The following is a 16,018-nucleotide window of genomic DNA, read 5'->3' as shown; positions in this document are numbered from 1 at the left end:
TTGGTCAATGACGTCCTATTTCTTATCAGTTACACTTTCTGTTCATATGATGGAGTTGTTTTTTTTACTATTTCCCAGTCTCTAAAGCATTACAGCTCGTTAATCAAACTGAATCTAGGGTGCGTACATTTTCTTTGTACATTTGTGTTAGTAGTCAAAGGAAGTCTCAAATGGTTAATCGCACCTCAGCAGAAAACCTCAGCTAAATAATGTTGGAGGCAGCTCAATGTAGGCCACAATTTATTCTGCATGGGATTCTCTCCCTCGCTGGGCTCACAGGCTCTCCATAAAAATGTGTCCTGCCAAGGGATTATGACGTATACTGATCTCTTTAAAGCGTTAACACGTCGACAGTACAGGACAAAGAAACAGCTGATTCTCTGTGTTCAAAACAATTTGGTTTTGCATTACTATGTGTGCCGTCTCACCCAAATTCCAAAAAAAAGGTTTTATATGAGAATGGCGGCTCATTTAAATGCTTCAATCAACAACAAGCTTTAATTTCACAAGTATTTCAGTCAACTGTTCTCTTCTCAGTGTGCATACAGAGTAATGTTAGCTCTCTGGATTGTTTTCTGTTGCTGTGTGTCCTTCAGAATGAACACCTGGAGGCTTAGCCAGCCCACATTAGCTTTCAAATTGAAGGATCGATGGATATGAATAGGAATGCCAATGCAATCTAGTGCTTGTACTGGAAGCATTAAAATTGACTGGACGCAATTGATGCAGGTTGAAATGCCAATAATTTTTTTGGGACGTGACAGAAATGAAATGAATGAAAAAAGCAGCAGATCTCATGTGTGACTTTGGTTCTTTCTCCAGGCTGTTGTTTACTTATCTCTGCTTGTCCTTGACAGTTCTCTCCTCTATGGCGTGCATATGTGATTACTGAATTTGTGCTTATGCAGTTCATGTCTACATACAAATTGAGCATTATTATTGATATTATTATTAGAAGTAGTGAGTGGTGGCATTAATGCTTTAAATTGTATGGATATGTTCATTATAGCTAGATATGATGCATTATTTAAAACGTATTTCTGTAATTTTCTTCAACCACTAAATATTTCTTAATTACACATTTAGTTTGAGCAAAGGCCAGTATTTTATATAATATCTGTAACTGCCCTGATAGTACAGTATAATTGATGTATAAGTAACTTATATAATATTGATTTAGATCAACACTCATTTGTAATTCTGTTTGTAGTCATACATTCCCATAAAGTATTGTCAGAATGTTGTAATAACTATCTAATGTTTGGTTATAACACCCTATAATTCAGTATACAATATAGCAGCATCTGACCCTACTTCTCTCTTTTTTTACCTTCAGTTAACATTTTCCTGACCAGTTTACCTCTCAGTTGCTAGTTCAAGTCTTCTTGGCAAGGCAAGGAAAGGGAAGCCCCTTTCAACACAAGGCAATTCAAAGTGCTATACACAAATTAAAGGCATTAAATGATACCATTTAAAGTAATGTAGAGTATTTTCTTCCACAGGGAAACCTTGAGAGTGACAGGGCTCTACCATGGCCTTTTGTGTTGTGTTGAATGTGATTTTCCACCCTTATTATACTATTTATATATAGTAATAGTGATCATCAGTCGACATATAGAGCTGAGTTTATTACTAACACAAATATATTTTCCCACAGCAGAAATTAGGACTTATCATAGTAGCAAAAGCAAAGGTGCCTCCACAAGGACATTTACCATGACTCATGTCATACTCCAGTGTCCCAGTGACAGGATCTTAGGCCCCGGCCACACGAAGACGAAAACGGCTAAACGCATAGGATTAACGCAAACGCAATCGCAAAAAAGCTTCCGTCCACACGCAATATTCACTGGATAGTGTCTGTCCACACGAGACAGCTCCGTTTAGCTCCAACCGCTGGAGAAGCTGCAGTACATATGCAGGAGCCTGTACGTGGCGCTGTAACTTCCTCCACAAAAGCAGCGAAGAAGCATGGTTGTCATGGTTGCCCTTCTGTTTATTCTCCGCGGTGGGGGGCCGAGGGAACCGGGCAGAGTTTTTTCGCCAGTCAACGTGTATTAAGTTTAAACCTTCCGACACAATTATAAAAGTGCCGGTCAAAGGTCTTCTTTGTTATTTATTGAGCTTTAAAACAAATGAATAACGACTTTATATAATATAATAATAAAAATACACGGAGCCTCTCTTTTTCCTCCCTCTCTTCGGACAGCGTCAGTGTCTGTTTCATGCAGCAGCTGATCCAGTAATGAGTGACCCGGCCGACAGTAAAAATAAACATATTTATAACTAGGTAGTTTGAGAGGTGTCTCCGTCCTGTCAGATTAGACTTCACTCGCGTTTATGTCCATATCGAGAGAAAGATAAATAATCTGAATTCAGTGTGCAGTTTACTTTGACGCGGGGGTGAGCAGCAGAGGTGGGGAGAGGCGGGGCTATTGCCTCATCATTATCAGAAAATGATCGTATAGGGCTTACACACAGAGCCGTTGGACCCCCCAGAGCGCTGCGTATGCCGTTCTATCCACCTTGGGACCCGTTATCATTTCCGCAGTCGTTTAGTGCCGTATGCGGTCGTCCTCGTGTGGCCGAACGGTCTATATGACACTAAACAGTAACGCAAACGACCGTTTTCGTCCTCGTGTGGCCGGGGCAAAAAGGAAGCAGATAATGTAAATCAGCCATCATTTCATTTATGATTTTCTCCTGTGATGTGACTAATGTATTCTGTGAGAAATACTTATAGCCCTGACAAGCACCTGATTGTTTTGTCTGCATTTAGCAAACAACACATGCTCATTTTAAAATGTTTTATAAACATCACCACAACATTTTCTAATCTGTTAACATGTGTTCCCTTGCATACATTTCTTTTCTAAATCTTTACTCTGTGCTGTATCCATTCTCCCTCTGAAACATTCCTCATAACTAAAACATGAGGGGGAAGGAGCAGGCTCACCATCACTAGCCATTAGGAACACTGTATTTACAGTAAATGTATCATGCATGAGCCAGTAGGTTTCTTAGCTCCCGACAAGAACAACACTTGGCCTACATGCTGTTGTAGCTGCAGTGGATTGCACATCTCAGAGAACTCTCCAGTTGACATTGCAAATTGCATCCACAGTACACCTCACGACTGTTGATTGAATGTAATTCAGTTTTACTCCTCTGCAATGAAGGGATTTTATTTTTACCCTCAGTGTGGTGAAAGGGAGCTCTTTGATTTTCATCCACTAACTAAGAGCTTCAAGACAAACCTTTTCATGGTTTCCTGTTGCAACTATTCCAGCATGTTGAATACATCAAGATACAATCAAGTTTTATTACATTTGTAACACTTATTATCGTTTCACTGTGGCTTAAATGGCAGCTTCTACAACATAGAGAACATTGAGCAGTCTCCTAAGATACATTATGCATGGGCTATTGCTAACAACATGCTGGGTCTGAGTGCTGCGCTCTGGTCCAATCTAATGGGGACTTCTTGGTTTCTAAACACTGTTTATTTTCTTTATGCCTCTTTTGTCTAGGAGAATGAGCTTCAAGATTTCCTCCATGAGAACAAACACTTGAACCTCCATTTGTTCAACAGTAGCAACAAGACATCTGAGTATGAGAAGGTAAGAGATGAAAAGGTCTCGGTTTTGAAATGTTTGACGATGTACATCTTGGAGCGTCTCCAGTTACACTCATAATGATTTTTAGCATGTATATGTCCTTTGATCTGACGGAAAACATGTTTCACTATCCTGGCAGTATGGCTTGATAGAGGACGATTGTTTTTACGTTAGTGAAATATATCTGCCTATATACCTACAACTGTACATAAAAAACTATTGAATACGTTTTTGTGTATGTTTGTAAAACAAAACAAAATCATTCAGACTTCAGGACTTTAGTTTTAATTGCACCTAGAGTAGATATCATTATCCCATCACAACTGCACATGCAGTGTGTGTGTGTTGTGTGTGTGTGTGTGTGTGTGTGTGTGTTGTGTGTGTGTGGTGTGTGTGTGTGTGTTGTGTGTGTGTGTGTGTGTGTGTGTGTGTGTGGTGTGTGTGTGTGTGTGTGTGTGTGTGTGTGTGTGTGTGTGTGTGGTGTGTGTGTGTGTGAACATCGGAGCCTTGCAGTGTATGAGCTATTTATTTGTTTTTCGTTTTCAGCTCACCTTCAGTTCAGCACCTGCCCTATTTGTTTTGGTACAGACATTCATGGTTCCCAGGGGAGAGGATACTAATGATTTCTGTGATCCCCTAAATACTCCTTAAGCACAGCAAAGAGATTTTGAGTGACATGTACTGTAGTGACAGCTATTAGACAGATGCCAACCATTGTGGTAAAGGCATTCATATTGCAATGAGGATTAAATGCGGTAGCTTTGTTTATCCCTTAATGTTTCATATAGCGCCACTATCGGGTCAAAGTTGACTTTTTCTCCATAAATACTTGCGAAACGAATGACACTCCTATCAGCCCTAGCTGTAATTCGTGTTTGGTGCTAATTAGCAATAGCATGCTAAGACGCTAAACAAAGGGGGTACACATTTGACATAGAAAAACATCACCATGTTAGCATGCTCTCAGTTTTGCCCACAAGCCCCACAGAGCTGCTGGCATGACTGCACTCGGTATCAATCCTTCATAGGCCTCGACCTCTGGGGTCTTTACATTAAGACTCTATCAGATGATGTCTGATGCTTTCTGGGTCACACTGTAAGCCAAAACCGCCTTAGGATTCTACATAGATTGAGCGATTTTTCCTATTCTAAGCATATAAATGAAAGCAACAAGCCTCCTATTCTATTAAAACACCATCACCTTCCTCTTAGACCCCGGACCTCAAAAGACTTCAGAGCTGATAACACAAAGTTAGAGCAGATCAACAAACAAAGAGCACCACGCCTCCCTCTATGGACAGGAAGGCAATTTTCCTAACGGAGCTGATTGGCAGGTAGTTGCTGTTGGGGTGAAGAAGGGTGGGATGCTGGTGTATTGACGTGTCATCAGGACCAGGGCGGCTCCTGGAGCAGCTAGCCTGAAATGTTATCACACTGACGGATATGAGAGCCGCTTTTTGCAGGGCGGTGCGGATATTAGCCCTCACTTACATCCCCGTGTTCTGATCCCTGTCGTCTCTGATTTAAGTGGGAGGGGCTACAAGCGGCACCGCCCTCTATCCATAATAGACTATTGACCTGTTTCTGCTGAATCCAATATAGTGTCGTTCGATCCGTCTACATTAGTTCTGACAGGCGCTCCTATCCATGCGGATAGTTTTTGCTGTGAGGAGGCGGGCGCTTCAGAGGCAGACTCACTGCTTTCTGTTTGTGTTTTGCTTTGCTGGTGTTTGTTGAAACGCCCTCCTCAAGGAATCATTAGTCATTCATGGCTGCTCTGTGGAAGCGGCTTTGCCACATTACAGCTGCAGGAACCAGTCATCTTGCTGACGATTAGGGGCCTTTAAAAAGCTGATTGAAAAATCCTGCCTCTTAAGTAACAATACAACTGTGTGGGAGATGGATTATAGAGAATATGTAGACATAGAAAGAGTCACATTTTGTATATTGTTCATAATGGCAGCGCAGACCTCATACGTGTTGAAGTGCTATATATTTTTAATTTAATGTGCAATTGTTTCAGTCAATTGAATGCTTGGTGCTTGGTTAACAATAAAGATTGAATAATGTATGAATGTTTTGGTCTACAGCCGTGGGAGTCAGTGAATGGTGTTACTATTGCATTATTATAATATTTAAAGGCTTATCACCGAAACCAGACATTCCCCACGTCAGGTTACAACAGTTTATGTCTGTTTTAAATGCTATGAACGCTTTAGTGGCATGAAATCAAATTGTTCTTTACAGCAAAGTGCTTGAAATCAAAAGTGACTACCACGAAAATAGGAACAGCGGTTCAATCGAATTCATTCCAACAGTTCATCTAGGCAGCGTATTGTATTCAGTTTTTGTTCATATTTGATGAAACAGCCCTGGTTCTGATTTTCTATTCAGTTCGGAGCAGTTGTGTTTTTGAATTGGATTATCCTGAAGGGTGTAAGAAAAAAGGAAACAATTGGCAAACTGTTAATGAGCCACTGCGCTAGTGCTTGGATACTGTTGTTGAGTCTCAATCTACCTATATTTTTTACAGCTATTTAATAATACAAAACACCTGGTTGTTGACTTATGGTGTTATATAAACCACAATATAATTAGTATTTAATTATTTGAAAGGATGACTCTGTAACACCCCTCTATCTTTAGTTCCTTAGTGTTAATCAGCACTTGCTACATTGGCTTTTGCCTACCACCACCCTGTTGTGAATACACTTATTATAGTCTGCAATGACGTGTGATGTCAAGCTGTTGATATGGGTTTATCATTGCCAACATGGTATGTTTAGGTAATGGTAAACTTTTTGAGACACCTTTAAAGGTACCCTGTGCTATTTATCACCACTAGTTACAATGTTTGACAATCAGGCCCCTATTTTGTTTGTTTTTTGAGTACATGGGAGAAGAAGTAGATTCCTGCTCATGGTTTCACACTCCTATGCTGATTTAATGAATGGATGTAAACATGGCGGGTTCAGGTGAAAAGATTTTATGTGGAAAGAGAGTCATGCAAAAAGGTGTTATCCTAAAGGATGTACACAGTGTTTACATTCAGACTTTAAACAAAAATTATTTAGAAGAAAACTCCACAGGGTACCTTTTTAAATAGTCCATGCAGTAAAAGCCTGTTCAGGATTTATAAACGTTGGTGTTTCCAAGAATGGAGAGGAGTAAATGCAAACATTGTCCATTGATGCATTCTATTCACTGTTGAAATGCGAATCCAATATCTGACCATTTCCAGATTCGAATCTATAGAGTGGCGAAGTCACCCCCATCTACTTCCGGTCCATGGGACCTTATTTCGGAAAAATAATGTATTGAAGTCAAGGGAGAAAACTTATTCTTTCACACACACATACGGGTTTTGGGCCGAGGGCGACACCGTACTTCCGGTATCCGCCATTTCACACGAGGTGCAAGCAGAATATCATAGTCTATTGCCTTAATCAATATAGTCAACTCTAAAATACCCACATATATGCATTGGCATGATAATATTATTGTGACAAGTGGGGTATTCACCTGGTGTTTCCAGAAGATAGACGTAGATGCTGCCAAAATCAACCGAAGGCCACTTTCGAGGGTCGTAATTCCATACATTGTAAGGGCAATCCGACAACCCACACAGCTCTAGTTTACGCTGGTAACGACCTAGAGCACACCCCTCAAGTCCAGAGATGTAATCTGAAGACATGCAGCGATTTCTTCGGTCGTTAATTCAGAAAAAAAACCTAGTGCGCTCTGCCTGGTACGTTAGCTAGCTGTTTATATTGGCACCTCCAGGATTTTTGCACCTCCAGAAAAATATTTATATATGGCACGCGTTGCATTGTGGGTAGCTCGTGACGTCACTGTGTGTGAAAGAATCTTCCGATCCCGTTTGAATTGTGCCATGAATTACACATATGATGTTTATCAATCTTAAAAAATAATTTCCATGTCAAAAAAGTCACAGTTTATCGTAAAACTGTTGAAATATACGTAACTAGAAAGACTACAAATCCCAGAGTGATGTCACAATTGTTTTCCTCCAGTAAGAGATAGCTAAAATCAGCGACATATAGATATAATCTATCTATATGGCGCTGGCTAAGATAAGATAACTTTAACAAGATGCCTGTGTGCTTAGTACCAGGTTGTTATCATACCAGCAATGGGTCTTGCTCGTTCTTTCGCTTCCCGTCTGATGAAAGGACCAGGAGTGGCTGGATCAAGTTAGCTACCTAGCTAGTAGCTAGCACGTTAGTTAGCATTACAGCCATGTCATTTTTATTAGCCTTAATATGAAGTAACATTAAGTAACCCAAAATGTTAAACAGTAAGAGTAGTAGTCATATTTCGTGAACCCTTTGAAGAGTACTGTCACCGCTGTGATCATTCTATAATACACAATTTAAGCCCGGGGGAGAAATGCTAACGCTAGCATCGGCAATCGCCAATCTTTTCTACTTCATGCTATCTGCACAAATGGTTGACATTAAAAATACCAGGCAGTTCAGAGAGAATCAAAGGAAAGCAGCCAGGCAACTTTGCATGACATTCTTCTGGACGTGTTTCATTGTGGTGATAGTGAGGGTAGTCAATCGTGTTGTTGACAAGACAGTAGTGACGGCCATCTTGGTGACGTGTGTTGTTCTGCAAGACCAGAGATGTAGATAATTGAGCGTTTCACACAAACAAATGTGTTACTTCACAGTTTTACGACAAATTGTTTTGACTTGCAAAATTATCTTTTAAATTGACAAACATCATATGTGTAATTCGTGGCACAATTCAAACGGGATCGAAAGATAATCTTTCTCTCTCCATTGACTTCAATACATAATTTTTCCAAAATAAGGTCTCATGGAGGTCCACCGGAAGGGGAGGGACATCGCCACTCTATTAAATGTTAGTTTTGTAAAAGAAAACGGGATAACCAGGAATGGAACAGGAGAAAGACCTCTCCTATATCTACAAAGAAAAGCATGAACCTGCGAGTATTCCTTAAAAGGCTAAAATCAGCGTAAACGGTACAGCTACACTCTCAAACTCAGTGTCTCTGCTCCTTGCTTGTTCTGTCTGCACAGGTGAAGTCTGAGTATGCCCAGCTCAAAGAGACCCTTGGTTCTGTGACGCAGGAGAGAGATTTAGCCCTGTGGGAGAGGAACCAGCTCCAAGGCAAACTGGAGAACCTAGAGCAGGTGCTCAAGGTGAGAAAGCCAGCTCCAAGGGTAGACCTGACCGCACCATCTCTTAGTTCTGGTTCTCCGTTCATCCCGGGATTCTTATTCAGGTTTTTCTTTAATGGAGCCTAACCCTTTTGCCCGTACCTCTTCTCCTACCTGTGCTACTCTGCCTCCATCTGGTTATCTTCCGCTTTACTGTCTAATGTCCCTGACATCTCTGTTGCCTTCCAGTGTCGTGTTGGGATGTCTAACCAGGAGCTCTGAAAGAGTAGAAGCTTGGAGCAGTCCGCCCCCCCCGTCTTTCCTTTCCTATTCCACCCTTTCATGTCATCCTACTCTCCCTCCCCACCTCCCCTTCTCCCCCTGCTAGATTTATAAGGTATCATTGCTACGTCCATCTGTTAGGAAGTAGTCCTATTCAATCCCATTCTGAATGCTTTTGTCCACCTCAGTGGCTGTGCTTATCTGTCACTTTATCCGTGTGCTGCATACAAGACATACGAATGGTCACCTGGCTATATGACCACAGCACCGTTGAATGTGATTTTTTTGCATAAGGCAGGACAAGGAGTTTGGCTGTATGATGACGGGAGGGGTTGTAAAAGGAGATAAAGGGAGACTGGGTCACCCTTCATGATGATAATGTCACCCACAAGTTTGATGAAATTACCATCTTAAACCTTAATTTATAGTGGCATGAAAATGTCATTTGCTTTTCTCACCTGACAATGTCACAATGTATTCACATAGTAGTGGGAGCAGTGATGACACTGGATGACACAGGCACATTGTGTTATGAAGAGCATTCAGTCCTTGTATGGCTTCTTTTGTTGTCCTGGATGACCACAGACGAGTACGAGCACGCTACGGAGTTTGCTCACCCTTTTCATGTAACGTGAAACCCTGTATTGATCATGTGAAGACCACATCGCTGAGGACAGCTTTTAAAACAGTAACCTGACTTGTCACAGGTATCGTGTTACCTAAAGGGGGCAGCAAACCTGACTGTGGATTGATGTATGTTTTTTTTGTTCACACAGCAAAGCATTTCTAGTCCTTGTCCATAGGCACCTTTTGTGCAAAAAAAGATCTCTCTCGCAGATCATGGAACATAAACTGTCCTCACATGACACTTGCTGTGGCATAGTTTATGTCTTTCCTTGTTTTGAGGGTTTAAAGGTCACTACACTGTTAACAGCCTCTGTATGTGTGATGTGTGTGTAACACCTGTGTTGTCTCTTATTGTGGAGTTGAAGACTTGAGATGCATTTTGTGTTGGGTCAGTGTTGTTGGATTTTTAGCTCCACTAACACCAGCCCTCTCTACCCCCCTCCTCTAACCCCCCCCCCTCCTGGCTCTCCACCCCTGCACCCCCTGCGGACAGCATATGCGCGAGGCTGCAGAGCGGAGGCAGCAGCTAGAGTTGGAGCATGAGCAGGCCTTGGCTGTACTCAATGCAAAGCAGCAGGAGATTGAAGTTCTTCAGAAGGTAAGGGAGCTCAGGTTACTAATCACTCACAGCACCAGAGGTTTGGGCTTTCTTGTTTGGGTCACAAGTCAAAGAGCTTTTTGTTGAGCTGCGGTACAGTCCAACAAAGGTGAAAGTCAACTCAAAGGCTGTATTATGAAGAGCAGAGCAAAGAGAGAAACTCCCTATAGGCTGTAGCACTCACCTCTCAACATTTTCACCACGAGAGCTCTCCCAGTGCATCCTCTTATCCCCACCCTTCAGCTGTCTATCACTCTCCAAACCCTGAGTGCTCAACATTTGAGAAGCACTCCTCTTGTTTGTTACGAGCAAGCAAATCAGACATTCAAAACCCAAAGTAGATATGACACTTTTTAGAGGCTTGCTTAAAGGAAAAATGCTGGCCCAGGCCATTTGATGGTCGGGCTTCCTCCTCTGTGCACTGAAGCTGACTCTAATGTCAAAGCAAGCCCAGCAATGGCTGAGATGGCTGATAGTGTGAACATGATAGGAATTGTCACCATAGCTTTTTCTAGAAACAGTTTGTGTGCCCCAGTGTTGCTGTTGCTGCAGTGTTGCTCTAACTTCACAGTCAGCCTTTCACAGGCAGAGTTCTCAGCTTTTTTTCTCTCATTAACAGAAGCTCATTACTGCCTTATCTTCCTTCAGACACTGGCTGCTCTCTGTATTCTCCTAAATTAATTGCCTGCAAAGTAGATTTATGAAATGGTAAAGTACACAGATGCTCTCATATTCATGTGGAACACTTGTTTTTCTCAACAGATGTTTCTAGTTCCCATAAGAAAAATGGCATGTATTATGTTGTGTTTCTATGCAGTTCAATGGTTCTATAATACCCAAACCTCATTCCTCTTGAATGCACAAGCCTCCTTCATTTATTATTTATGGAACATAATTTAACAATTGTTGGAAATTATGTTTGTTTCGACGGAGACTCCGTCTAGGTCATTTTTCTGTGATACAACTTAAACAACCATTCAAACACACACCCTGGCATTGTTTAAATAACCATGTGCCGTAGTTAATCATCTTATAAAGAGAATTAATAGCCAGGATGACACATTCAATTGAAGCAGAATATTTAATAAAGCCACAAATACATTTACAATGTTATGATAGTTCGCATTGGATGAAGGGTCTGAAGCTCATATGACCTTGGTTCTTCTTAGTGGGGGTCCTGAACACTCTGTATTCCTGGAGAATGACAGCTTTCCCCGTGTAGATTATGGAAGCAGTGCTGCTGGACCTTTACTGACATGTTGACAGTTGGCCGTGATATGAGTCAGGCTTTTTCTTGGCTGGCACCAGCAACTTCCAGAAGTCTCTGCTACTTGCCTCTTAACTAATCAAAGCAAACCCTGGCAAATAACCTGTCCAAAAAAAGGATGAGTTGTTGCTTTTAAACTTTTGTTGTTGTTGTTAGTACTAATAAACAAATAATATATACAATGTAAGTGAGGTTAAATGGTGCTGTTAAGTGGATATTTGGTCACTTTGGACAGATACTCTTTTCCCCGATAGCAGTCTTTGTGTAGGGCTGGACTCAACAGTTGCTTATTGTAGATTTATGTTTTAAAGACATGACAGTGGTGTCAATCTCGAGCAAATAAGCATACTTCTCTAAATGTAAAGGTCAAAGAAAAGAAAAAAGCCAGTTTCAGCTTTATAGCTAGGGTTATAACCGTGGTTATAGCCGGAGAAGGACCCTTTATAGAAAAGGAAATAATTTCTAGGTTTGTTAAAACCCAAATAAGATATTTATTTGTTGACGTTGGACGTTGGATGTAAATACTTCTAGTTTGAGATCTTTGGTTGTGATGCTCTCAGGCAAGTGGTGCTCACAGGTAAGTGTAGTAAACCAACACGTTCTCACTCCCATCCCGTCACATATTGACGGCCGGTCAGGGCCCCTCCCCGTCACTCTATTACGTACAGGGTACCCCTTGGAAGTCAGACTTCTACGGGCAGGGCGTCCCATAGGCCTTCATTGCGGACAGCGGACCCTTTGACCGTCAGGCTTCTAGGGGCAGGGCGTCCCATAGACCTTCATAGACCACGTGATCAACAACAATGGCCGACCTTCGTGTTATTCTCGGTGGGAAATGCCTATTTTAAGTTTCATTTGGCCATTAAAATGCGTTTTGATGTCATTTTATGCGATTAATATGAGTTGTTATTTCTGATTATTTGTGCAGTACAGATGTACATGATGTTTAGTTTGCTAGTTATGACGAAGATTACTAAGGTGGTTGCTATGGACGCTGCAACAGCTCCCAGACCAGGTGATCAACAACAATGGCCGACCTTCGTGTTATTCTCGGTGGAAAATGCCTATTTTAAGGTTCATTTGGCCATTAAAATGCGTTTTGATGTCATTTTATGCGAGTAATATGAGTTTTTATTTCTGATTATTTGTGCAGTACATGTACATGATGTTTAGTTTGCTAGTTATGACGAAGATTACTTCATGAATGTGTACACATTCATGGTTGCTAACGTTTAATGTGTTTTTTCACTGCAAAGTCACCCTCTGTACTTGGACTTATTGGGAGAATCTAAAGGCAAGAACATACCAAATATTCATTTAGGTCTTTATTTTAGACCTTTAGTGTTGCCGTCTGTCAGGATACTGAAATCTGTATTTTTCAAATCTTTTTTTCCTTCTAATTTGTTATTCTTTTCAAAATAACACACTGTTATTTACTCACCAATAACACACAATTATCCTTGCTTTTATTTATTGGTTTAATTCCATAATCTCGGGCTTTTTTGGCGTCCGTCAGGAACTGAATTTCAAAATAAAAATAACCAATGTGGTCTTACCTTGACTTGAAGATGAAGTCCATGCTATCCTTCTGGACAACAATCTCTATTACTTTTTTGTAAAAGTCCTCCTTATCTTCCTCTAGTTTCAAAAGTCTAGTTTGTTGTTCGCGTCTATACCGTCTCTGCGTAGAATAACAGTAGCAACAAGGACCTGTGGGCTCACGTGCGCCCCCTTCAGTGCGGCAGAGGTTATGGCTGCCTCCCCTGGTGCTTTTTTCATTGCCGTTGTACGGCGAGCCTAAATATCATATATACGTGAAATAAGTTATTTAGAGACTATGGATGGCGAGGATAAATGTAATAAAGGGATCTACAAACATTACATTGGTGACCTACAGTGAGATGGTAACAGGCATGCGCTTAGGGCCCGCTTTCCATCCAGTTTCTGTGAGGTGACGCATTTTGAGGTGAGGCAGAGCTCATCTGTGCCTCACCTTACCACACAGTAACTGGCTTGAGCGTGCTCACAAAATAAGTGCCCGCGCTAAATTAGTGCCCGCGCTCCAGCAAGTTACTGTGGGCTTACGTGAGGCAGAGCTCGTCCCTGCCTCACTCCTCATCGCTCCCATGTAGTTGTAGCGGAGCTTGGCAAATTTGCTGATTTTGACTATAAAAAGCGATTGGAATCATACAGAAATCACATTTACAACACAGATCAGTGGAGACATTTTATTATTATTACTATTTAGTTTTTCTTTAGTTGTTTTTCCGTTACATTGTAGTATGGCCAGTCTATGAGTATGACAGGTGAGGCTCTGCCTCCCCTGACTGCACGTCGCTGCCTATAAGGGACATTTCGAGCATCATTGCGATTGTCAACATTTTTGAGTTTAGGATGGCCGAAGACACTACACTACCCATAATCCCCAGCTATCGTTTAGGACTACAGTCCCCGTGATTCATCTTCAAGGTCTGGGATTGGATGTTGGAGTGGCAGTGGCCAAGGTTACACCAAGCGTCAAACAGCTGTTTGAAATGGAACGAAACCACGCCAGACTATCCAAAACTGGAATCGAACGCCCCCCCATAACTACTTCACACTACACTATTGTGTTTCGCAAAATGTTCTATGGGACGTCTCTACTGAACGTTTTCGTTTTTCCCACAATTAGAAGTTGCCAGTATTAAACACATTGGTGTTATCAAATGTAAAACATATAATTAATACATGGGTGAAAATCGCTGTACATAATGCGCAGCATTAATATATAGCATTAATATATACCCACATGACAGCTCATTGTTACTTTGTAATTCTACTCCACTACAATTCAGAGGTTAACCTGGTATTTTTACTCCACTACACTTATTTGAGTTACTTTGCAGATTCTGATTAATGATGTGAAATATAAACAACCCTTAAATCAGACTTTAGTTACACCTGAGTAAAATTCAGGTAAGGTGATTGTCAAGTGCCAACAATCAGGAGAGATATTTGATAGTTGGTGCTTGAGAAGACTAAACATGTATCTGCAATTGACATGAATGGAAACGAGTAATAAAGTATATTCATTACTCGTTATTCTCTACTAATAGTTGATTAAAGACTGTATATTATGGCTATTTTGCACATCCCTTTCAAGATTTTCAAAGGTTTATTGACATATCACATACACAACTACGGTGTAGTTATGCAATGAATGAAAAACTTGGGTCACAGGTTCCTCAACAGTGCATTACAAGAGTATAATCCATATGTATAATATCAGTTAAAATAAGTGCTTCAACATAGTTAACATTGCAGGAAAGCAATATATTAGACGTTAAGTACTTTGTCAGGCTTAATATTTATCTGTAGATAGATACCCCCAAAGTTTTTTTCTTATTTAAAAGAAGACCTTAATCTGTTATTTAATGTTTAAATAAAGGTTAATTCGTTTTTCTGTTTTGCACCTCCTCTTATTAATATCTTTGTACATCCTGCACTAAACTGTATAGAGATCACTTATAGTATCTTCTGGATTTTTTATATTCTATATTTCTATCACAGACCTTCTACTTTCCCCCTATGAAAGTATGTACTCTTAATATTCTTTTAATCAAATATAACACATAAAAACAATAATTCAATAACGTGCTTTAACCACTAGGCGGTGCACACAAGGTACACACAGCCATAATAACTTTGTATTATTAGTGTAGGACACTTATGTACAACATCTGAAGATGTGTAGTTTTATTCATGCTTTCACATAATTTTACAGCATATTGCTATACTATTTCAGACTCAGTATTTACATTCTTACATTCAAAATTCAATTCAATTCAAATCAGTAATATCTTTAAAAACTACAAGTCCTTTTATATCAGCTGTGCACCGTTATGGTGTAAATATAACTCATCTATGAATTAGATCAAATGTAAAAGTCAGCCGAATTAGTGTTGATACTGCAAGGAGACGTATTGTGTGAAGAGAAATTGAAGATGTTGTTTAATTGTTGATATATTTATGATCCACGTCAAGTATTCAGTTTCGGCGGCATTTCTTCAGTTTTTCCAAAGGTCTTCTCATCAGGGCTCTATAAATAAAGAACTACGGCAGATCTGTAATATGTAATGCAGCCTAACCGTGTATTACAATGCCGTTATGTGATGACTTTCAAAGAGAAAAGGAAGAGCACTCGGAATTAAGTATTATTTTATTCTTTTAAAAGGTTTTCCGGATTTCATATAATATAAACACCAAATCCCAGCATGCATTGCGGCTAAAACATCCAATCAGCGAGCTTAAACCATAGCTGAGGATCTTGGGTAATCGCTCGAAATGCCTACGTCTGTTTCCGGTTATTTTTATTTTGAAATTCAGTTCCTGACGGACGCCAAAAAAGCCAGAGATTATGGAATTAAACCAATAAATAAAAGCAAGGATAATTGTGTGTTATTGGTGAGTAAATAACAGTGTGTTATTTTGAAAAGAA

General features: G+C 40.4%; 1 protein-coding gene across 1 annotated transcript in view; it reads left to right on the top strand.

Annotated features, from left to right (window-relative positions):
- rimbp2 (RIMS binding protein 2) overlaps positions 1 to 16,018 on the top strand; it is a 102,336-nt gene that overhangs the window by 58,678 nt on the left and 27,640 nt on the right. Inside the window, exons 4-6 of the mRNA XM_034212509.1 lie at positions 3,531 to 3,620; positions 8,654 to 8,809; positions 10,170 to 10,274. Of these exons, the coding sequence (XP_034068400.1) occupies positions 3,531 to 3,620; positions 8,654 to 8,809; positions 10,170 to 10,274 (351 nt within the window). The remainder of the gene's footprint in view (positions 1 to 3,530; positions 3,621 to 8,653; positions 8,810 to 10,169; positions 10,275 to 16,018) is intronic.

This window comes from Gymnodraco acuticeps, unplaced genomic scaffold (genome assembly GCF_902827175.1).
Source record: "Gymnodraco acuticeps unplaced genomic scaffold, fGymAcu1.1, whole genome shotgun sequence".
NCBI classification, from domain to species: domain Eukaryota; kingdom Metazoa; phylum Chordata; class Actinopteri; order Perciformes; family Bathydraconidae; genus Gymnodraco; species Gymnodraco acuticeps.
The sequence above is the reverse complement of the archived record's forward strand: the minus strand, read 5'-3'. Positions and strand labels throughout refer to the sequence as shown.